This window comes from Pelodiscus sinensis, chromosome 2 (genome assembly GCF_049634645.1).
Source record: "Pelodiscus sinensis isolate JC-2024 chromosome 2, ASM4963464v1, whole genome shotgun sequence".
Classification (NCBI taxonomy): Eukaryota; Metazoa; Chordata; order Testudines; family Trionychidae; genus Pelodiscus; species Pelodiscus sinensis.
In genome coordinates, this window is record NC_134712.1 from 42,934,120 (window position 1) to 42,958,737 (window position 24,618).

The 24,618-nt window shown below is 43.3% G+C and overlaps 2 protein-coding genes across 8 annotated transcripts in view; one reads left to right on the forward strand and one right to left on the reverse strand.

The window, feature by feature from the left end:
• LOC112545133 (uncharacterized protein C8orf88) overlaps positions 1-24,618 on the forward strand; it is a 132,282-nt gene that overhangs the window by 49,815 nt on the left and 57,849 nt on the right. For 2 of the 6 annotated variants that reach the window (XM_075920414.1, XM_075920415.1), the window contains one exon: positions 2,261-2,428. The exons of 3 other annotated variants lie outside the window; for them this stretch is intronic. Coding sequence is in view for 2 of the 3 variants with exons in the window: in XM_075920415.1 (XP_075776530.1) it covers positions 2,261-2,287 (27 nt within the window). In the remaining variant the exon portion in view is untranslated. Of the gene's footprint in view, positions 1-2,260; positions 2,429-13,128; positions 13,589-24,618 lie in introns of those variants that run through there. One more of the 6 variants, XM_075920411.1, reaches the window with a different exon arrangement.
• The window catches only part of NECAB1 (N-terminal EF-hand calcium binding protein 1), a 119,615-nt gene that overhangs the window by 12,819 nt on the left and 82,178 nt on the right, over positions 1-24,618 (reverse strand). For both annotated transcript variants that reach the window (XM_014575687.3, XM_006127493.4), the window contains exons 6-8: positions 15,594-15,730; positions 6,378-6,490; positions 3,566-3,642 (exon numbers count right to left, since the gene is read on the reverse strand). In XM_014575687.3, coding sequence (XP_014431173.1) covers positions 3,566-3,642; positions 6,378-6,490; positions 15,594-15,730 — 327 coding nt within the window. The remainder of the gene's footprint in view (positions 1-3,565; positions 3,643-6,377; positions 6,491-15,593; positions 15,731-24,618) is intronic.

Below are 24,618 nucleotides of genomic sequence, written 5' to 3' on the forward strand. Positions count from 1 at the left end.
TTTCAAATCCTATTAATAGAAACAAATTGTTATCGCACAGCAGAAACCTGTGTAGATTTTATTCACATTCAGAATTAGGAGCAAATCTCTCTATTAATGGGTAGCTGCTAAATGTGCCCAAGGGAGCAAGGAAGCTCAATTAGGCCTTGAAGTGTCTTTCACAGCCACCCACATTCGTAGCTGGGAAATATTCCAAACAGCCAGCAGTGCAGTTGCAAGGATCCAGATTGCAGTAGTGAACAGTATATATTCTAGGGCTTGTAAATTAGCTTCTAAACACATCTTCTGGAGAAGGAACAGGTACAAAGCAGAACTATATATTTATTGGACTACTTACTTGCAATTAGACTTTTCAATAAGGGGCATTTGTGAGGTTGCAAATGTACATATGCACTTCAGATGCATACTACTAGATGTGGACATGCAAATCCTCAATTGTGCATCTGATTGTGCATGTACAAAGTTAGCCCATTGATAACCAGGCCCTCTAATGCTTTATTAATCAGAAATACTTGTAATCCAGTGGGTTTATCTACATGTCATACTGGAGGTATAAATTTCAGCTTGAAGAAACATAATTGGGCTCTCTGTGATATAATCACTGCACTAAAAATAGGGTAGTATTATGATAGTGAGCTGCACAGGGTCTAGCTACCCTGAATATCTACTTGTCTAAGAGCTAATATGGGTATGACTTCGAAATTTACATCTCCAGTTTGAAGGGTAGACCTACTCAGTGACATATGGATATTTTAGCACTAGAGACAGTTTCTTCATATAATTGCCTGTAGGTTGAACCAAACCTGGAACCTCCGGAGATTAGCATAGGAGCCTCTACAGCTAAAGCTTTAGAGCTCACTCTTTCTTATTTCCCAATCTAAGTAGTCTAAGTGCCACTACCAGGGACAGTGAACCACATCTTATAGGTGTGTGGGTTACATTCACGCATCAGAACTAATAAGAAATATTTGTAATAAAGATATGAAGCAAAATTTGGCAAATTGTGACAGGCTGTATTATGTCAAATAGCAACACACTGTATATGCGTCTGTGTGTCAGAAAGTTAAAGTTGCTTTTTTCTGTTCTCAAACATGAATACAATTAGGCAATGACTGAATAATCTTGGAAAACAGTTGTTTTGTCAGCGCAAACATAATTGACGATTGAAAGCAAACAGCAGATGTAATGCTGCTAGTGTAGTTTAAGTAAACATTATATCCATTGAAGCACCATCAACAGCAGGTGGCAGAATAAGTCAGTAGTGAAATGACATTCACTCATCAACTGCTGTGTAATTGTGCATCTCATGCAGAATTTGGATAGGAAATCATAAAATTTGTGACAAAATTATTTGTAATGGCTCATCTGTCAGCACAGAGACATTAGATAGAGAACCATGAAGGAAACTTCATCTCATTATGCTTCCTGTGGCCTCCGTATACTTCTCATACTAAACTCCACAGACCAGAACAATGCAAAAGAGATGAAGTGAAGAAGTCACAGTATAAAGTACTACTGCAGACTTCACCCTGCTGTAGAATGAAATAGGCCAAATTCTATGCTCTCACAAAATTTGTCCCGAAAATTTTGAATCGCTAATTTAAAATTTTGAATCGCAGATTCCTTCTATAAATCTGAAAGTACAGGACTGGTCTAAGGTGAAATTCACTCATGCTGAGAGCCAACATAAGGGCTATGAACTACTTAAAGCCTCCAAAATAGACTGAACTGACACACAGAATTTGTGCTGGCCCTCTCACATAGGTGACTTTCATCCCTCTGTATTGGTTGATAATGATGTGGTACTATATGACAACTCAAGATGGAAATGGGAACAACTGTAAAGAGAGAGGAGATTTTGTTTTGCTGAGGATTTTGATATTTCAAAATGTATTGCAAAAAGAAGTGCAGCTCTGGCTCCAGAGCAGTCTTAAATTATGGGCCCTGGAAGTTTTGGTGTCCCTGGCTTGGACTACAAATTGCCAAGGAACAACAAGCCTGGGAAGTCATCTCTCAGGGCTGCCAGGTGAATGGGTACCTATCAGCCCAGCTGATATACTGAAGGGGCCCTGGGAGCCCTAGCTGAGTCAGCAGTCAAAGTTTCCGGTTCCTGACTCATTACTAGCTCATCTGGTACACGGCCCAGGAGCCGGGTGGACAAGTTGACAAAAAGACAAACAGGGTTCTACTGAAACTTTGTCAAAATAGAACTATCTCCACAAAAATGTTTTGATTTTGACCAACTGGCATTCTCTGACAGAAAACCCTGCCATCAGAGAATCTGTGACCAGCTGTAGTGGAAAGATTCAAACAGGAAGAGGTGAAGAACATGCCTGGATACTACAGAAAACGGACACTGGGACCCCATTCTGGTAGAATGGAAAATAAATGCAAATAAGATTAATAAAAAGTTATTCCCCATGCAAGAGTGAGTGTGATTTTCCATATCTTTGCCCAAAAGCAGTGTGAAGTCTCATCTGTTTAAGATGGAGCTGGGGACTTTGGGCCAGAAAGTGCTGGACAGCTGGCATCCTTAGTAAAATCTTAAAAAACAACGAATAGTCTAGCAGCACCTTAAAGGTTAACAAAACATGTAGATGGTGGTATGAGATTTTGTGGGTACCACCCACTTCTTCAGATGACTGGAGTATCAAAAGTCAAGATCCAAGATTATGGGGGAGGGAGGAGGAAGGAGGAAAAGGAAAAAAGAGGAAAAAATAGTGAATTGGATTGTTTAAGGTACAAGAGACTGATAAGAACAATTTGCACCTCTATAAATGCCCTTTGGTTGGTTGGTTGGTTGGTAAAGTCATTAGGATTTGGAGGTAATGTGCGAGGCAGCCGATATCTTCATTCATTTCTCTCTGGTAAGAAACAAACTTATAAATGAAGTTAAGTTCCAACCCTTCCCTTTGTATTTGGCTTGTGGAATTGGCCTGAAACAACACTCTGACTTTGAGATCCACTAATGAGTGCCCGGGCGGGTTAAAGTGTTCTCCAACATGTTTCCTTAGTTAAAGCACCTTATTAAGTATCCTAGGTGAGATTGTGGTGTGTTCTTTTTGATGCATAATTGTTCTAGTGGTGTGGTGTGTGTATGACTTTGGCTGGAGGAGAAAATGTAAGCACAGGTGCCTTAACTTCTCATGCACTTATGGTTTCGGGTGAGGTATGTCATGTATAGACCAAACTTAACTAACAGAGAGTAGTTGGTTTTGCATGTTTACAGATGCAAGCATCATGTGTTACACATATACAGCATGTGCATATAGAGCAGATACAGATACCAATGCAGGAAAAAAGATCTGTGAATATTCAGTGAAATGTGTGGGTTTTTTAATGAACTCATCTGATAGGAATAAGTAAGATGAAAGGAAAACAGGAGCATTTAATGTACATTAGTTCATGTAGTTATTGAGCTAGTTGTTAGAACAGCAGTGTGACTGTGACATGGCAGGAAGAGCATTTATGGTTTCAGGATTGCTTCAGAAACCTTTACTGAAAATGATATATATATGAGAGAGAGAGAGAGAGAGAGAATATGCAGATGAACCAAAACACACACCTTCTTTTCCAACCTGTCAATCAGCTTCTGGAGTCTGTTTATCTGGGTCATCCACTGGTTGTCTTCCTCTAACCAACCTTTGAGAAACATAAATAAGGATAACTTGTTACTGAAAGCTGGGTTATAACATATTTATTTTTATGTTATATATTTAAGAATGTTTTGTTAGTCTGTGACTTATTTTGCATCTTGAAAAAAAGGCTGGTATGTATTTGATTGTCAACATTTCTTTGTGTAACTGACAATTACAGGAAAAATTGTTTGATTTCCTAAAACACATGATTTTTCAAAGGATACAATAGAAATTACAGAACTTTTTTTTATTTTTAAACTGAATTCTATGTTTACTCCAGTAGTTTGAAACTCTGTTGGGCGTTGTATGGAATTGCTTGTCTTGAGAAATGAGTCCAAACACTAATCTACGTTTACATCAGAGTGCAAGCTGCACCTTTTTTCTTGTTGAAGTCTTCCCACAATAGTGTTTCCATTACTTCTGGACTACGTCTACACTGGCACGATTTTCCGAAAATGCTTTTAACGGAAAACTTTTCCGTTAAAAGCATTTTCGGAAAAGCGCGTCCAGATTGGCAGAATGCTTTTCCGCAAAAGCACTTTTTGCGGAAAAGCGTCCATGGCCAATCTAGACGCGCTTTTCTGCAAAAAAGCCCCGATCGCCATTTTCGTGATCGGGGCTTTTTTTTTTTTGCAGAAAACAGTACTGTGCTGTCTACACTGGCCCTTTTGCGCAAAAGTCTTTCGGAAAAAGAGTTTTGCCCAAATGGGAGCAACATAGTATTTCCGGAAAAGCACTGACGATCTTACATGAGATCGTCAGTGCTTTTGCGGAAATTCAAGCGGCTAGCGTAGACAGCTGGCAAGTTTTTCCGGAAAAGCTGTTGATTTTCTGGAAAAACTTGCCAGTCTAGACACAGCCATAGTGAATCAATGACAGGGAAAAAAGAAGACAAGAAGAAGAGCATAAAACACACACAAGTTTGCATACATAGAGAGGTGGAGACTTGGCCCTTTCATTTTGTTTAGCTCTTCAGTAACACAATAGTTGCCAATTCTTAACAAAAATGATGTCTTATGGATCATCTTTGTTCCCGTTTGCTGTCACATGGACAATCTCTCCTCCCATATGATCATATAACTTCCCTGTGTCTTTTTAACTTTATCTTTCTGTATGTCTGTTTGTTTGTCTCTGTTCCCTAGTTAGGGGACATGCATCCTTCCCCCAACTGTGCCCGCTGCAGCAGCCATGGAGAAGCGCTTTTCACTTGGTCCCAACCAGTTGCAGTGAGAGGGCGCTGGGGTAATCCTCTCTCCCCCCCATGCAGCCTTGCATACTGAACCTCTCATCTCCAGCCCCACCCAAGGGCAATGATTTAAAAGAAGCATGTACATTTTCATTTTATTTTTCAAAAAACAAAAATTAATGAGTTAAAAACCTGAGCAATGCTAGGTAAATCTTCTAGTTAGTTATATTTATGGGGCAGCAAAGAAGGAAAAATGGGATTATAGCATATTGAGAGAGAATCTAAGAAACTGTTTTGTGATGCATGCATTATCTACTAAGATTAAATATCATATCTGATGTTAGAAGTAAAAGGGAGGAGGAGAAAAAAGCAGGAATTATAGCTGGAGGCAGTGCCAAAATCTCCTAGGTCATTATGAAGATAGTGAAAAAGTCCATTTTGCCTTAGAAAGAAGAACCCATGAAAAAGTGCTAACCAAACAGGAATTCTGGAAACAGAAGAGGCTTGTCTAGCAAATTGCATTAGACTTGCTGTCTGCAGAAAATGCTTTATTCGTTCTTTAAAATTGCACAGCAATTAAAAGTGGTGTACTACAATTTTCCAACTGAATGCTGTGATTTGGAAATGTAACATCATTACATGCCACCTTATTCTGAAAAAGTGATCTAAGCCTAAAATCCATTGAATCATGGCAGGGCAGATGGGCTAACAATGTGAACATTTAATTTTATTGGATAGAGGACACAGCAGAAAGCCTTTACATTAGGGACTCTACACTAATTTTGTGAACCGTAAAAGGTGCTCCACAAGAGAATGCATAGGGGGAGGTAGATACATCACTTGCACGCAAATGGGTTGAATTGCAAGGCCAAGAACCCAGGAGGGGAGAAATGGGCTCTGTCAATCCCTTGCCGTTATGCTTTGCAGTGTCTCTATTGCATGGATATCATGGCCCTGAGATCTATATTGAGGCTGCGGATTTCTATCTTGCACCCTTCTGGGTTAGTGACCATTCCAAAATTTCTCTTTAGCTTTCAAGGCTTCTTTTTCCTAAGGCAAAATTGTCATTTTTAATTCTTCATATCAACCTAAGAAACGCCTGCTCTGCCTCAAGCTAATATCCTTATTTTCCCCCCTCCCTCTTTCTCTCTTATAAACATGCCAGCTGCCCTCAATAATGATATATGATCACCCTCTGAGTAATGCAGGCAACATAAACTTGTTTCTTGGTGTTTCTTTTCCCTCTGCATTATTATTCCATCTTTTGCATCACCACTACCTATAAATCTAGCTACAAAATATAGACTGTTCTCTGTCCATAGCACAAAGACAATGACCCTTCATGTTGGTAAAACAGGCGTAATTCAGGACTATTTATTTGTTCTGCTTCTACAATTAGAGCTAATGGCTGCTGTATTAAATTGAAGAGTGCTTTCTTCTATAAAAGTACTTACGTTGATTTGTACTTGCAGTTTAATATTTTGAGGACTAGTATATGGCTGCCTTACTTATGTGTGTGTGTTAAACACGTTTAAAAGCTGAAATGTCAATACCTGTATTAAAATGAGGACTGTTTGGTGATAAGCTGTTGTTCCTCTGAAATCTTCGAGTTGAACGTTTTCCTGGCCATTGAATTGAGAGCACTTCTGGCTTTGCTGGTCCTTGTCTAAATAGAAACAGATAATAGTAAATCCATGTGCTAAAGCCTCTGTCTTCCTTCTGCAGTCAGAATGCTGACTAAAAGTGGGGGGGAGGGGAGGATGCTGTTGAGAGTGAGTGATTTTTCTAGGCTTTTACTGCTGAAGTTAGCTGTGTCCATATCAATATTCACTAAGAAGGAAACAATGGACATGTAGTACCTCATAAATATCACATAGGGATATAAAAACTTGTGGCATGTCTGTACTGTTGTCATGATCTTGCTTTGGGAACCACTAACACAGACCCTTGCATTTGAGCTGAGCCCCAGTGATTTCAATTGATCCCCATAAAGGCACTGGTGTCATGCAGTCCGTTACAAAAGAGGTATCCAACTTTAATGTGTTCACTTGAGAAGGTAAAATTTATTTTTAAAAAACATAAGTAACATTGTGAAAGAATTTTAATCTGGGATTTAGGATGCAGAAAGGACCAGGAATGACTAACACAGAGTGAGGGTTGGTACTAGGGATGTTAAATATCCATTAATTGAATAGTCGATTAACCTCATGAATTCTTATCAGTTACTTGACTATTCTATAGTACCTGGGGGTGGAGCCAGCAGTCAGTGTGCTCTGGCCCCACTCCCGAGAAGCCCTCTGCCACTCAGCGCTGCTGGGGTGCCAGACAGGAGCTGGTCCACAAGGTGATCCAGTTTAAAAACCAGCTCCCTTCGTGGACGGGCTGCCTTTCAGCCTGCACTGCTGCTTCTGCGTGGCAGCAGCCCCTGTCCAGGCAAGGTCTGAGCTCCCAGACCTGGTGCGAGCCGGGACTGAGCCATCCTGCCTGCCTAACTCCTAATACACTTTAAATGCAGAGCTGCAGCAGGATTAGGACCTAGACCAGTGTTTCTCAACCTTTTTTATAAAATACCCTTAAAAAAAAAGTTAAGTACCCCCGTACCTGCAATTTTCAGACATACAACATTTTTTTCTACGGTTGCAACACATTTTTTTAAATAACGTAATTGTAGCTGGGCGGGCGATGAAATTTTTGGGTGTAAAAAGTATAAAAATTATAAAGTGCTGTAAAAAAACACAAATTCAGTTTTTTCTCTAAATTTCAGTTGTGTTAACATACCAGACTTCTCTCAAGTACCTCTAAGGGTACTCGTACCACTGGATGAGAAACACTGTCCTAGACCCATTCCAAGCCAGGACTGAGCTGGGCTGCTGGCCAGCCTGCTAAAAATTTTACTGGTAGGGAGAGGAGGGAAAATGTGTGTAGTCTTATAGCATTAACTGATAAGCTTTTGCTTATCGGTTAATCGACTACACTATTATATCCCTAGTTGGTACATTAGTGAGAAGAGCTGTATTGAAGTATTTCATTTAAATAAAATATTTAATGCCATGGTTGTAGTGAGGATGGGTGGTCAAATTGTTTGTTTCAAATAATGTAAGATAGGAATGTAGCCATCTCATATAGATTAGTGAATTACTCTCAGACCAATTCTGATTTACATTCATTATTTGTAAGTATTCTCCAAACCACTTGCTGAATACATTTCAACTGAGCTATATCTCTCTCCACTGTTTGTGACTTGGCAGATGCAATAGTAGAGGCAAAGACACTTTAGGCTTATCTACACTCTGTGACAGACTGCTGGCTAAGCTAGAGCTCTGCCACTGTAGCCTGGCTGATTGTAGACAGATGAATAAGCCCAGGCCTGATGGGCTAATGGAAACAGCTGTGGGCCTCGTTAGCCAGAGTGCTACATAAGGCAGAGGAAGGAGGTCAGAAGGGGAGAAAAGGGTCAGGGTATGGCTGTGTGTGCTCCCAGGCAGAAGGTGAAGGAAAGGTTTGCTGACCTGTAAAGACTCTGTATATAGAAGGTGGTGGGAAACTGACAATAAAGGCATGGGTAACTGCACCAAGAAGAGGGTCTCCTGGTGATTTGTGGACCAGAAGGCATCCCAGGGAAAGGGCCTAAGCAAGGACCTGGTCACAACTTTTTCAAGCAATAAAAAAAAAAAAAAAAAAAATTCACTACTTGGACTTCACTACTGCTATTGATATTACATGGAAGGCACTCAGGTACTATGGTAATAGGTGGTGGTGTCTCTTTTGCTCTTTACTCAACAAACATAATAGGAAGGAACCACATGGGCACAATGGGGACCAAGTAAGTATGTTTACTAACTATATATTACATGCAAAGCCTATGTATTCATACTGCTCATGCTAGGGGAAAATGCTCCCTTTATATATTGCTTCCCAACAATGGGCAGCCACTCAGCTAGCAGAGCAGCAGCAGGTGGAGCGGGAACAATGCTGCAGGTGTCATGCTGTTAAGAGAGCAGAGAAGGGACACCGTCTCCTTTATCATCTTCCCTTATCTCCTTGTGGCCACGGCCCTTCTGTGTATGCCTGACTGTAGCACCTCCTGGCCATGGTGCCCTAAGTGGTCACACACATCACCCACTCTTAAGGCTGGCCCTCACAGTGTTGCTCTGGAAGCACTCTGGTGGCTTCTACAAAACAGAAGACAATGAGGACTAGTAGAGGATTTGCAGCCTATCTAAAGGGATACTACTCAATTCCTATCCACTATCGGCAGCAGTATAACCCTCCCCATCCCTGAGAGAGATAATCAAATCAGTTCAATCTCCTGATTAAACGCTCTTAAATCAGTTTAGGAGAGTTTTATATTGGAGTCACTGTAATCAATTTAAGCTAAACCAATTTATGAAACGTTCACTACTGTAAAGAGTTCACACTAGAAGGTTATACCTATTTGTCTGAATTCGCTTTAGTTGAATTGTTTCAAAAGCTGTGTATAGGCCAAAGCTTTGTCTCTTGCACAGCTACATCATAAGTCTTTAAAGATGGAGCAAGTAATTAAGGAAATCATCTGTAAACACTTGAAAAGTGGCAAGGTGATAAGGAACAGCCAGCATGGATTTGTAAAGAACAAATCATGTCAAACCAATCTGATAGCTTTCTTTAATAGGATAACGAGTCTTGTGGATAAGGGAGAAGTGGTGGATGTGGTATACCTAGACTTTAGTAAGGCGTTTGATACGGTCTCGCATGATATTCTTATCAATAAACTAGGTAAATACAACTTAGATGGGGCTACTATAAGGTGGGTGCTTAACTGGCTGGAAAACCGTACTCGGAGGGTAGTTATTAATGGTTCACAATCCTGCTGGAAAGACATAACAAGTGGGATTCCGCAGGGGGTCTGTTTTGGGACTGGCTCTGTTAAATATCTTCATCAACGATTTAGATATTGGTATAGAAAGTACGCTTATTAAGTTTGCAGATGATACCAAGCTGGGAGGGGTTGCGACTAATCTGGAGGATAGGGTCATAATTCAAAATGACGTGGACAAATTGGAAAAATGGTCTGAGGTAAATAGGATGAAGTTTAATAAAGACAAATGCAAAGTACTCCACTTAGGAAGGAACAATCAGTTTCATACATACAGAATGGGAAGCGTACTCTAGGAAGGAGTACGGCAGAAAGGGATCTAGGGGCTACAGTGGACTACAACTTGATTATGAGTAGCAGTATGATGCTGTTGCAAAGAAAGCAAACATGATTCTGGGCTGCATTAACACGTGCGTTGTGGGCAAGACATGAGAAGTCATTCTTCTGCTCTACTCTGTGCTGGTTAGGCCTCAATTGGAGTTTGATCTGTGTTCAGATCTGGGCACCGCATTTCAAGAAAGATGTGGAGAAATTGGAGAGGGTTTAGAGAAGAGCAACGAGAATGATTAAAGGTCTTGAGAACTTGACCTATGAGGGAAGGCTGAAAGAATTAGGTTTCTTTAGTTTAGAAAAGAGAAGGTTGAGGGGGGACATGATAGCTGTTTTCAAGTATCTAAAAGAGAGTCATAAGGAGGAGGGAGAAAACTTGTTCATCTTGGCATCTGGGGATAGAACAAGAAGCAATGGGCTTAAACTGCAGCAAGGGAGGCTTAGGTTGAACATTAGGGAAAAGTTCCTAACTGTCAGGGTAGTCAAACACTGGAATAAATTGCCCAGGGAAGTTGTGGAATCTCCATCTGTGGAGATATTTAAGAGTATGTTAGATAAATTTCTATCCGGGATAGTCTATAGACAGTATTTGGTCCTGCCATGAGGACCTCTCGAGGTCCCTTTCAGTCCTAGTATTCTATGATTCTAAGATGCATGTGGACTGGGACTTCTGTCACCAACTCTTTAGCCATTTTCCATTTCTTTTCATCTCATGTCACAGTGACCTGTGAGAAGGGAACAAACGAATGACCATACTGGGTCACACCAATGGTCCATATAGCCCAGCATCCTGTTTTCTGACGGTGAAAAATTACAGGTGCTTTATTGGGAAAAGAGAGTTACATGTTCCGTAAAAGATATTCTTTGAGACATATCGCTTGTGTCCATTCCCAAATAGGTACCAGTCTGGCATGGTATAAGGGGCAATGCACCCATCCCACACTGGTTCATTCTTGCTGGAAACTCCCAACAGTGGGGAAGAAGGGCAGGTTGTAAAATGGACCTGAGCTACATGTCTTGCATAACAGGTGTTCTTTTAGTCTTCATTTGCTTTCTCATGGCCAGTCCAGTAGTATCCATATGGAGGAGGGTAGGAGTCCAGAACGGGAAGGATTCAGGATTGCTCTGCCAAACCCAGCATTGTCTCTAGTCTGAGACATGATGGTTAAGTGACCTATGAATATGTACCGGGTTGATCTTGTAGCCGCCCTACAGATTGGAACTTGGGCCAGGAATGCTGCTGACAAGGCTTGCACCCTCATCGAGTGAGTGTGCACAATTTGTGGTGGGGAAACGCCAGCCAGGTCATAGCAAGCACGGATACACAAAGTGATCCAGTTAGAGATCTGCTGGACAGAAACTGGCTGGCCCCTTATGCATTCGGCCATGGCAGTGAACAGCTGAGCAGACTTTTGGAACAGTCTAATTCTGTCCAGATAGAAAGCCAGGGCCATTGCACATACAGTGAGTGAAAATGCCTCTCATTAGAGGAGTGGTTAGAGGAGTGGGGCTTGGGACAGAGAACTGGCAGGAAAATGTCCTGGTTCAAATGGAAACCTATCACAATCTTCAGAAGGAAAGCTGGATGAGGGTAGAGCTGGTTCTGGAAGACCATATATAGTGGCTTCGAGATCTGGGCTTGAAGCTCTGAAATGCACTTTATTGCCATGAGGAAGGCAACCTTCCAGGATAAGTGTGACCAGGAGCATGTGGCCAGCAGTTCAAACAGGGGGCCTGTGAGTCTAGATAGGACTAGGTTAACCCACAGCAGAACCAGAGATCTGACCTATGGAAAAATAGATTCCAGCCCCTTGAGGAACCTGCCCATCATCTCTTGAGAGAATACCATGTGCCTTTGCACTGGGGGATGAAATATGGCAATGGTGGCTAGATGCATCTTGAGTGAAGGAAATGCCAACCCTTTGTCCTTCAGATGAAGCAGGTATTCCAGGATTGATTGGATCAGGGCCTCCATTGGAGAGATGCCACAATCCACTGCCTTCTATGCAAATCTTGCCCATTTTGCCATGTAGTTGTGCTGGGTCAAGGGTTTCCCATTCTTCCTATACTTGACACCCTGCAAACAGGACTTTTCCTGTGGGTTCAATCACACAGCACCATATGATGAGGTGCAGGGATTCAAGGTTGGGATGGAGGAGACAGCTGTGGTTCTGCAACAGGAAGCCTAGTCAGATGGCAGTGCTAATGTGGGGGGGAGGGGAAGGGGATCACTGCTAGACTGGACAGCATCCTAAACTAATGCTGTTGGACCTATGCCAGATCTATCATGATGATATGGGCCCTATCCTTGATTTTCTGCAGGACCTTGCTGATGAGTGGGAATGGGGGAAACACATAAAGCAGGCCCTCTGTTCAGGGCAGGAGGAAAGTGTCCAAGAATGAGCTTGTACCCAGGCCCCATCTGGGGCAGAGGTGATTCTGCCTGATAGCAAACTAGTCCACCCTGGAAGTAGGCCACTTCTGAGTGGAGCATCAACCCATGGTGAGAAGAGAAGTCCTTTCTCAATCAATCTGCAGTGAAGTTCAGCATGCCTGGAAGACAATGAGCCTCTAAATCAACGTTGTGTTTGATGCAGAAGTCCCATAGCGTGAAGGCTTCCCAAAAGAGAGCAGTGGTTTCACCTTGCCATAACACGCAGAGCCATGCTGTCCATGAAGACTTGCCTTACAGATGAGATGTACTGCTCTGAGCTCTTTGCCATTGATGTTCAGGCTCATCTTGTCTGTGGAATCTCATATCTTAGATCTTGGTGTCCCCCCAGATGGACCCCTCCCCCAGCTAAGATCTGATATGAGCTTGACCATGGGAGGGCAGTCTGGAGTGGGATCCCAAGCAGTATGTTTTCCACATCTTCAGGAAGCTCATGTAGAGCCTGGTGTGTTGAACAAAGTAAGTACATACTGCCATGTACCCCCAAGAGGTGTAGACCTGCTTTGGCCATCACTATCAGGAACTGAGAGACATCCCTGATAAAAGCCCCCGTATTCTGGAATCTGTCTCATGGGAGGGAGGTCCTGGTGTTCTTAGCATCCAGTACCACCCCTATAAACTATATTTTCTAAACAAAAACTAATGTGGACTTTTTCTTATTCACTAGGAGGCCCAGGGCTCTGCACATGGACAGCAGAAGGGCAATATGACCCCAAATGTGGAACCTGGAGCCAGGGGTCAAAGTAATTTAAATTTCTTCTTCGAGTGATTGCTCATGTGCATTCCACAGGTGTGCGTGCGCAGCATGCGTGCGTCGTCAGAGATTTTTCCCTCGGCAGTACCTGTTAGGCCAGCAGGAAGCCCCCTGGAGTGGCGCTAGTATACTGGCGATACATACCCCTGCTGGTCCTCCCCACATTCAGTTCCTCCTTACTGTCATGACGGTCGTTGGAACAACCCTCAGCTCCTTCTAAAGCAATCACTGCTTAAGTAGTGATAGAAATGTAGCCGTGTTAGTCTGGTGTAGCTACATACTGCTTAAGTAGTTCTTTGTTGCCTGTTATCAGTTAATCACCGTTAAGTAGTTGTAATGTTTCTTGAGTTAAATAAAGGACAAAATGAAACTAACTTTTTACATACCATTTATGATTGTATAGCCCTCTATAATATTCCCCTTAGTCATCTCTTTTCCAATCTGAAAAGTCCCAGTCTTTTTAACCTTTCCACCGATGGAAGTTGTTCCATATTGTTAATAATGTTTGTTGCCCTTCTCTGTACCTTTCCCAATTTTAATATTTTATTATTATTATTATTTATTATTATTATTTTGAAGATGTGGTGACCAGAATTGCATTCAATTCAAGGTGTGGGTGCACTATGGATTTATATAGTGACATTATGATATATAAGTAAGTATTAGAGGGGTAGCCATGTTAGTCTGAATCGGAATAAACAATGAGAAGTCCTGTGGCACCTTATAGACTAACAGATTTATTGGAGCATAAGCTTTCGTGGGCAATCTGTTAGTCTATAATGTGCCATAGGACTTCTCGTTGTTTATTATGATATATAGTGGCACAATGGTTTTATATAGGGCATTTAGAAACAGCTGTAGCTCAAGTCTTAGGGTGTGTCTACGTAGCACCCTAAACTCAAAATAAGATAAGCTATTTGCGCTATGCACATTTCAAAATAACACGCTATTTTGAGCCATCCTTTATCCCTTGTGCAATGAGGTTTACTGAGATGGTGAAATAGCTCACCCGTTATTGGAAACATATTTCGAAATAACAGGTGACTTGCATAGACATGGGGTAGCTATTTTGGGATATCTCTGGTATCCTGAAATAGCCATGCACCCTTAGACAAAAAGCTCCATATTGCTCCACCAGACTATCAACAAAGAAGGGAGTTGGTAACCAAATACTCCCCCTTAGACCCACTGGAAACTTATTTGGTGCCATTAATGACTGGGCAAACCAATAGCACAGGTGGTTTTCCTTCGCCCCCGTAGAAAAGAGTGCCCTAAGTTCAAACTGAAAATAGTTAATAAAAATCACATTGCTTATATTTTGATGTAAAGATATGGAAGCGAAAGGAAATATCCAGCTCTCTCGACTTTTCCTTTATTATGTATAAAGATGGTCTTAAACAGGAGAAAACTTTTATTTTTACATTTGAAATATCAAAGCACTCTACCCCCCTTTCTCTTAGTGTTAGACTATGTGAAAATCAGCATTCCTAGACCCCTTAATTACTCTGGGAAGAAGATCTGTAGTTCAGGTAATTCCCCTCTGTCACATTATTATTCAGGTATCAGCAATGCCAGTGTCCAACAGCAGAGCAAGCAAGGACCTACCTGGCATTTCTAATTTAAAAATAATTAGAAACAGTGTTTATCCATCAAAGCGGCATTAAGGGGCAAAGCCAGCAACTTTTTTTTTGCTTTGCTATTCAAGTTGAAAGGTCACCAAGAATATTTTAGATAACACTTTATGACCAGCTTAGGAATGGATTCACAGACAGGAACTGTGATTGTGGAACAAAGGAAAAGCTAGACAGCCCCCAAATCTATTTTCAAATACATTGAACTCTTTTTTTTTTTTTTAAATACCTGATCCTGCAAATTTTGTGCATATGGGTGGTGTGACATTGAATTCAGTGGAACTACTCACATGAATAAACACTGCTTGTGCCACTAAACATTTATAGGATTGTGCCTTAAACTTGAGACCCTGATTCTGCAAACACACATATATGCCTTGATGTACATTGGGCCTAAGAGAAAACAAAATCTGTGTTTGGTGGGAAAGTATACATTTGTAGTATATGTTAAAAAGCCAACCTTCCCCTGCCAGATTAGATTGTTTTACAGTTGTAGATCTAAGTACAGCTGAGCTTGATGCATGCCAGGAATAGACAACTATCTATATTTGCATAAACCCACCACAGGCAGTATGTAATGATAATAATGGACCTTTAGAATAGATCAATTTAGAAGGTTGAGCTAGTACAAAAATACGGTGCCCACTAGTTAAAGGAGTGCATCAAAAAGATACCCTCTAACAACAATACTGTGAGAACTATATTGGATCCTGATATACACCCAATTGGGGAAAATATTTAGCTTACCTTTCCTGACGAGTTTGTTCCTCTGTGGTTTCCATGGCACACTCTAGGGAGTTCTGGAGAGACTGTAGCTGATTCAGTGTTTCTTTCAGTAAGAAACGAGTCACAAACTGTTCCAATTTAGAGGCTTTCTGATAGTCCTAAAAATTATGCATAGTATTGTTGGGAATTAGCCTAATACATTAAGTAGAAGGCATGTGGTGAAACAAAGGGGCTGGTTATGTTTGCAAAACCTTTAGTGGTGTAGCAGAAAGAATAGTTAAACAATACATACAGCCAATTTAAACACACTTTATTAAAAACCAATGGCCCCAATTCTGCTGTATCTCATGGGCCCCTCTTGGGAACTTCATTAACTTCCAGAGGTCTCCACGTTGTGGAGCTCATTGTAGGACTGGAGCCTGTATATGCAACATTGAACAACTGTCGTTCTACCTTTTCATTGAAAATTGATTTAGAGACCTGACAGGGCCACAAACTGCTTCTGAAATGGCTAGAATTTCCTCAGGCTAATGGTTTTCAAAATACTGGGTCATGGAATGTGAGGCACCTGATTGCTTTTCCGTAGGGTGACATGGGAAGGTGCTAAACCAGGCTTCATGCGTGTCCTGGCAACTGCAGACTGCAAGCAGCAGGTCCAACTCCTAGTCAGGGGAGACACCCCAAGCACTGGCTGTGCATTCACATTGGCCTGGGAGGGGTGGTGCCTGCTGGTCAGAGTAGTATGCAAAGCTGCTTGTGTGCTTCCGCCGAGGAGCTAGATCTACTGCTGGCCACTTCCAGAGCACAGCACAGTCTCTGGTACCAAGATGAGCAGCAAGCTTGCTTTAACAACCCCGCTATGCTGCTGAGCTGCTGGAGGTAAGCCTACAACCCACTCCCATGTCCCAGCTCCCCCCCACCCAATCCAGAGCCCCTTCTGCATCCCAAAACTCTCATCCCCAGCCCCACAGTGGAGCCTGCACTCTAATAAAAAGATATTATAATGTTGGATCACTGGCACATCAACAATTTCCTTCAACTGTGTTAGGTGAAAAAAAGTTTGAAAACCACTGTCTTAGGTGCCTATGTTTCTGCTTCGGAGCATGCCCACATGCTCAGGGTTTAGCTGATCGCCATATTTGGGGTCGGGAAGGAATTTTCCTCCAGGGTAGATTTGGCAGAGGCCCTGGAGGTTTTTCGCCTTCCTCTGTAGCATGGGGTACAGATCACAGCTAGAGGATTCTCTGCATCTTGGGGTCTTCAAAGTATTTGAAGGCTTCAATATCTGAGATATAGGTGAGAGGATTATTCTAAGAGGGGTGGGTGAGATTTTGTGGCCTGCACTGTGCAGGGGGTCAGACTAGATGATCATAATGGTCCCTTCTGACCTTGGAGTCTATGAGTCTATGTTCACTACAGCCCTGTGCCAGACAGCCAAGCCCTAGCATTATATATGAACTGCCAGAAGACAGGCATTCCTCCACGTAACTCACCTATGCAGCCTGATCTGATAAGTCTGGTCTCAGGTCACCTACCAAATCGGGTCCTTACAAGTGAGCTTGCTCAGAATGGCTGGTGAGAGCAAACAGCCTGATAACTGTTAGCTCTGTGGTTAGAGTACTCACCTGAGATGTGGGCAAGCCTCTTTTGCAGTCCCTTAGTGGAGGGGATTTAAACTAACCCCTAGACTAGGGAGGGCATTTTGATGTAGGATTCTGTCTGCCTCTCCTATTTTAGCTTTTACACTGTGGCTAAATAATTTTTTAAAATATAATTAGAGCAGGGGGAACTGGATCCTGGGTCTCCCCCCTGAATGCACTAACCAGGATACAGAGCCACTGGCTCTCCTCCATCCCATCCAATAATTTCAATATTTAGCCACAATGGAACAGCTTCATGGGGCTACATCTACACTGCAGGCTTCTTGCACAAGAACCTTTTTGCGGAAGAGATCTTCCGCAAAAAGTTATTGCTCAAGAGCGCATCCACACTGCCATGTGCTTTTGCACAAGAGAGCATCCACACTGATGTGGATGCTGTTGTACAAGAAAGCTCTGATTGCCATTCTGTGACAGGCAGTCTGAGCACCTGTGCTTTTTCTGATAGGGGTTTCTTTACGCAAGAAACCTCTGTTGTCTGTCCACACATGCCTTTTTACACAAGAGCTCTTGCGCAAAAAGGCTTATTGCTCATAGAAAGAGGACTAACTCTTGAGTAAAAGCCCTGTCTTCTGACAATCTACTGTACTTTTTCTTGCGCAAAAATGCACTTTTAGTGTGGACACTCCGACCATTTTTGCACAAAAACTCTACAGTGTAGACATAGCCTTGGAAAGACTGATGAAGTCTCATGTCAGTCTCTGCAGTAGCTTAGTCAGTGGGCTGTTATCTTGAGAGGGGGCAACTGTCCAAATCCTCATTGGTTAGTGGGGCCTTAAATCAGGGGCTGCCCATATCCCAGGTGAGTGCCTTAGTCATTGGGATTAAAGTTATGAGGCGGGAGGGGGGGGGGGGGATGCAGCACATTCTCCTTGCAAATACCATGTCAGTGCCTAACTCCAATAGAGCCTTTGTTGCTGAGAGAAACAGGCTGAGGGAGCTGTCTTTTTGTACATACTCCTGTCTCCCAGAGATCAGTGGTATAAGAAAGAAATCGCTTTAGCATCTCTCATTGGCTAGTTTAGGCAGCTCTCTGCCTAGAATGCTGGCCTTTTGAATTGCAGTCCAAGGAACTTTTCTTTCCCCAATCATTATATAAGGAACCAAGGTGTCTAACTCAGACTTTGGGAATCCCAGTGATTTTCTACATGTCTGTAGGTTAGGGGATGGTGATGCTGGGTGCTGGCATGCCTGAATAGCCCTCACATTCCACCCCTTCCCTCAGCTGTCCTCTATTTCTTTCATATCCAGAGGGTCCCTTATCTTTGTCCTCCTCATGAATATTTCCCTTCCTATGCATTTATTATTGACAGAATATCACATCATAAGATGTTCTTGTATATTGGTCTTTCAGCTGGTTGTTAATAATGCTAGGTCTGTGCAAGTATGCTGTAATGCCTCTTGCTCCACTTTGAAGATGCCACCACCAGGTATTGAGGTTTATTTTAATAGCAAAAGCATCTTAGTGAAATCAACTATACCTGTGTGTTTAAAACAGAAAGCTTCCTTTTAAACAAAGCAAAATTTGCAATAATTCACATACTGGGCCCTTCTATCACCATTCATGCATTTAAGTTGTCCCATTAGGACACATTATAAAACCTCTTGACTCATAAGAATAATTTGTATGTTCTCAAAATAACATTAGACTTGAATTTCAGTAAAGTTATCAAAGTTAAAAACATCATAAATATGGATTATATATACAGGCAGTCCCTGGGTTATGTACAAGATAGGGACTGTAGGTTTGTTCTTAAGTTGAATCTGTGTGTAAGTCGGAACTGGCGTCCAGATTCAGCTGCTGCTGAAACTGACCGCCAGTTCTGACTTACATACAGATTCAACTTAAGAACCCCAAGTCAGCTGCTGCTGAAACTGATCAGCAGCTGATTCCAGGAAGCCAGGGGCAGAGCAACTGTGCCTCGGGCTTCCTGTAGTCAGCGCTGGTCAGTTTCAGCAACGGCTGACTTGGGGACGTCTGGGGCAGAGCAGCTGGGGTGCTGCTGGGTTGCTCCAATATCACCGCTCCTCGGCACTACTGGACCAACCCAGCAGCACCCCAGCTGCTCTGCCCCAGGAGTCCTGATTCAGCCGCTGCTGAAACTGACCAGCAGCGGCTGAATCAGGACGCCTGGGGCAGAGCAGTTGGGGTGCTGCCGGGTTGGTCCAGTAGTGCCCAGAGCGGCGCTGCGGGACCAACCGGCAGCACCCCAGCTGCTCTGCCCCAGCGTCCACAACAAAAGCCTGGTCTGCTGGGGGGGGGGGCACACTAGCTGCGCCCCCCCCAGCAGACTAGGGACACAGGGAGCAAAGCGGCAGCGGGGGGGTGCCTCGCCTCTGAGGCTTTGCTCTGGCGCCGGACCGCTTTGCTCCCGGTGCCCCTGGTTTGCTGGAGACGGTCCCCAGCAGACCAGGGGCACTGGGAGCAGCTTTTCTCGCCCTGGAGCTCGAGGTGGCTGACCGCTGCCTGTGAGCTCCGGGGCGAGAAAGCCCTGTTCGTAAGTGCGGATCCGATGTAAGTCGGATCCGCGTAAGTCGGGGACTGCCTGTATATAAAGAGAGAGAGCACATGTGCACTTTTTCCCCAACATGAGATCTTTGAATGTAACAAAGTAATGTTATGTAATGTAACAATAAAGCATACTCCTGTAAAATATTACATTGAGTTCTGTACCAGATCCTCTGCCTTGTCCCAGTAGTTGTAATCCTGACCATTAATATGAATTGTCTCTATGTAGATTTTTTTTTTTTTTTTTTATAATGGAGATTGCCTATCTCCTAGAACTGGAAGGGACCTTGAAAGGTCATCAAGTCCAGTCCCCTGCCTTCGCAGCAGGACCAAGTAACATCCCTGATGAATTTTTGCCCCAAATCCCTAAATGGCCTCCACAAGGATTGAACACTGTGTCTTTATGTGAATTATGGATGGGGTGTTCTCTGGCTATTAAGCATTGTCTTTGGATTGCCTGGATATTTTATGTATTTATTTTATGAATGTGTGTTTGCAATCAGCCTGTAAACATCTTTTATAGTTTTCTGACCTTTAAAATGAGAAAGGGGTGATTCATTTCATATGTTGGATAGTAGCTTTGGAAGCACTGTGTTCTCAAATATAACATCTGTGTGAACAAAGATGCCTCATACAGTGTACTGCATGTCTAATATTTTCTTCACCACCAGGATAGGCAGTTCAGCTAGTTCTTGCACTATTGGAACATGTAAATTGTTAAAATCTCAGATATTAAACCACCTATGAATCATCACAGTTAATTATGTGGCTGGTATCATCAAATTCTCCTATATATATTTACTATCTGTTAAGTCTGAGATCTCTCTCCAGTCAAAGTATCTTCTTATTTTTAAGATTATATAAGAGAAATGTTAATGGGATATGTTATCCTGCAGTGTCTTTGGAGCATGTATGTAGAGCTGACACCAGCCCTTTATGAAACATCTGTGGCAGCCTTTTAAAAGTGACAGAATTTATTTTTGTAATAGTGAGGCTGATTTCTTCTTCCCCCTAAGTTATCTGAATTCACCACACTAGTTGGTTTAAAGATGTTGTATCTGACAGTGATTTACTTTCCATGAACTTTGATTGTATGACCTATTACAGTGGTCCCCAACGTTGCGTGGCTGCCGGGCGCCCAGGGGTGGAGCCACTCACGTGCCGGGCATCCGGGGGCAGGGCTGCTCACACACTGTGATTCCGGGGGCGGGGCCACCCATGAGCTATGTGCCCGGGGTCAGCACTGCGCATGTGCCGCGTGCCCGGGGCACGTGCCGGCAACGCACCCTGGGCCGGCACCACGCATGGGCCGCGCGCCCGGGGCCGCCCATGAGCCACGTGCCCCAGGCCGGCACCGCACATGTACCCCGAGGCCGGGGTTGGGAGCGCCTACACGCCCCGGGCCAGCCCTGAGCATGTGCTGCGCGCCCAGGGGAGGGGCCGCCCCATGTGTCCTGTGCCTGGAGCTGGTACTATGCATGTGCCGTGCGCCGGGGGCGGGGCCAGCCCAGATGTTTCAGCGGGCGCACATAAATGCCCCGGCGGGCACCATGGCGCCCGCGGGCACCGCGTTGGGGACCACTGACCTATTAGAACAACATGTGCAAATGTATTCAGAATAGACAACTAAATTATAGCCTACAGCAGAAATCTAAAGTCTGTTTTAATTTATCTTTGATCAATATACTTTGAAAGCTCTGAACAAAATGTGGGTGGACCTAATAGAGAATAGCCCTTACTTGGGTTTAGATGCTTGAGCTATTTCATAACCGACCAAATTCTGAACCACCAGAGAGATCTATAATTTTTACTATCTATAGAGCCTCCTGTTTCTGCATAGTGAATCTGATTAATCACTGAGCTGAATTAAATCCTCAAAAATATGTCCATATTTTCTAACCTATTCTGTAGACTCGAGCTATTGCAATTGAGGTGCTACTGCAAAAGAACCTTAATAAGAATTCTTGTCAGTTCCTGCTTCTGGTTGCTATTTCCTCTTTGACTCCTTTAGAAATGATTTGTCAGTGAATCTTTGGGGTTTTTTAAAATCCTAGCTACCAGACGGTATTTTGTACTGTTGGCATTTAGCAGACTCTGAACATCTAAAAGCATTCTTGTTTTTCCAAGACCTGATCCAAAGTTCACTGAAGTTGGTAGGAATCTTTCCCTTGACTTCAGTGTGCTTTCAAGTAGGTCTCTATACCTCAAAATCTAAAGAATTAAATGTTCCACTCCTTTTATGAAGGGAGTAAATGTGGTTCAGTGACTAGATTTAGAGTCTTCTAATCCCAGCTCTGCTGTTGGCTTCACATAGGCATATGGGAAAGTTTCATGATGTCTTTGAGCCTCAGGAGTCCTCTCTGTAAAAGGCCTTTCAAAGGATTTTAGAGAGCTGTGGAGGAAAGGTGCTGCAGAAGTAATCCGTATTATTATCGAAGAATTCAGGAAGAAACATTCATGGGAATTTTAAATCAACTAATGAATGAATTATTGATAATGTTTCATCATTAGTTATTTTCTACGGAAAATTGCTTATATTTCCATTATAAACAATTGTGCCAGGTTTCAATAGAAAATATTCATTCTGAATAAAAGAAGGTTTGTATCCTTTTATTAAACATGCATAAAGTAAAGCAATATCAGTTGGCATGAAAAGCATTACATACTATTAGTCTATTGCATCCATGAATTAATGATGAGATTCAGTGATGGCTTTTTTGAGAGAACAAGAAAGATGCCCTGTTTCTTAAATATGTTAACAGTGAACTGTACAATAGTTCATTTTGGTACAAATAAAATATGCCTGTGTTAACATACAAGATCAGTGTTTGCTTTTGTTGAATAAGTGGATCTTAAGTAAATGTGGCTAATTCCCCATTTCTTCCTGATCCAAGAAACAGACCTGATCTTGTGAGGTGCTGAGATTTATCAACTGCCGTCAATGCAACCAGAAAAAAAGTTGTGTTTATATCTTTCACTATGGAATGGCTGCTCCTGATCTTTAAATCTCAGTAATTTAGGACTCAGTTCCCTCCAGTGATACAGAAAGTTCCTTCACAGGAGAGTCAAGAATGTACTAACTGGGGAAGATGTACCAAAATTTGGAGATGTTGGAATGGACAGAATTTGGAGAGGTCAGGCAGCAGAGTTAGAGATGGAGTGGATTTATTGGTGAGGGAGTGATGCTATAGTTGCAATGTCATTTATATACATTTCTTATTTGCATTGTCATGGACCGGAGCCCCAGTGTGTTAGGTACCATACAACAACAGAACAAAAACAGTCCCTGACCCAAAAAAACCTTACAATAAGTAGAAGAATACAGAGGTATTGCTTCAGACAGACAAAGGGATACATGGAAAATGCAAGGCTGTCAGTCAACATGATATACATATAACTTAGGGTATGTCTACACTACAGTGTTAATTCGAGTTAACTTAATTAAAAATATTTAATTTGAATTAAGCTAATTTAAAATAATTCATCTATACACAAAAACTATTTCAAAATAGTGTTTTGCTATTTTGAAATAGCACGTCCATGCTGAGTGGACCCTGAACCGAAGTTAAGGCTGGCCGGAACCGGTGCCAGCAGGGCATCAGGTTAGGACTTAGTGTGTGGGGCTGCTGCCTGAGGCTATCTGAAGTCTGTGCTTAAAGGGACTCTACCCCCACCCCGGACAGACAATTCTAAGGATTCCCCGTTTGCTTGTCTACCTCGATGAAGGACAGCAAAGCAGTCCTGTCTTGGAGTGCCCTGAGTGCCCACACTCGGGACACCACAGCACTCGGCCACATGGAGCCGGAGCTGCCCCTGGGCACATCAGTGCATCTCATGGGGTCGTTGCCATCACCCCGGCTGTGCTTGCTGCAGGCTGCCATCCGGGGGGTCCATTGGGGGGTTGTGAGGATACAGGAAGCCCTGCGAGAGAGCGTCTACCCTGAGGAGCCCTCAGAGCCACCCCGGTCCTCCCCACCAGGGGCTTATGCCCCATTCCTCCCTCATGTCCTTCCACTTACTCCTCCCCTAGCCCCCCTTCCTGATGTCAAACAAAAGACACATATATTCAAAAATAGGAACTGGGTTTATTGAACAAAACGGGGGGGGGGGGAATCAACCTCTGGGGAGACTGGGAAAAGGAGGTGGGAGAGGGGGGAGAGGGAAACCTGGGAGGAGGGAGCTGGAAGGGGGAAGCAAGGGGAAGAAGGGGGAGGGGAAGCTTAGGGCCCAGGGTTGGGGGTCTCGCCGGACCAACTTGATTTTCATGCAAACCTGCTCCTGGGTTCACATGTGACCTTTGGTGGCCAGGCTGGCAGCTATCCTGCCATAGACGGCTGCATTCCTCCATCTAGTGTGGAGATCATGGACATTGGGGGCATCCCCCCCAAACCTGAATAAGGTCCATGATCTCTGCCCTGGACTAGAAAGGCGCCCGCCTTTTCCAGCCCCTGGCAGACTCCTGGGGGCTGGCAGACTGCTCCTGGGAAGCGGTGGAGGGCTGGCTGCCAGTGGCTTGCTGGCTCATGTTTTGGGGCCACTGGGTTAGGGGCCCCAGTGGCCATTGCTGGCTCTGGGCTGGTAGGCTTGGAGCTGGCACAGGCACTGTGGCCAGGGTCTACCCCTTTAATGGCTCTGGGGCTGGGGGAGAGGAGAGTAAGTTTTCCTGGTTGTGCCCAGAGTGGCCACCAGGGCTCTCAGGGAAGGTCTGGAGGCCCCCTATTTTGAATTAAGTGTCCACACAGCACTTAATTCAAAATAGCTATTTTGAATTTTGCGTTACTCCTCGTAGAATGAGGTTTACCAAATTTGAAATAAGTGCTCCGCTATTTCGAATTTAATTCGAAATAGCGGTTTGCATGTATAGATGCTATTGAAGTTC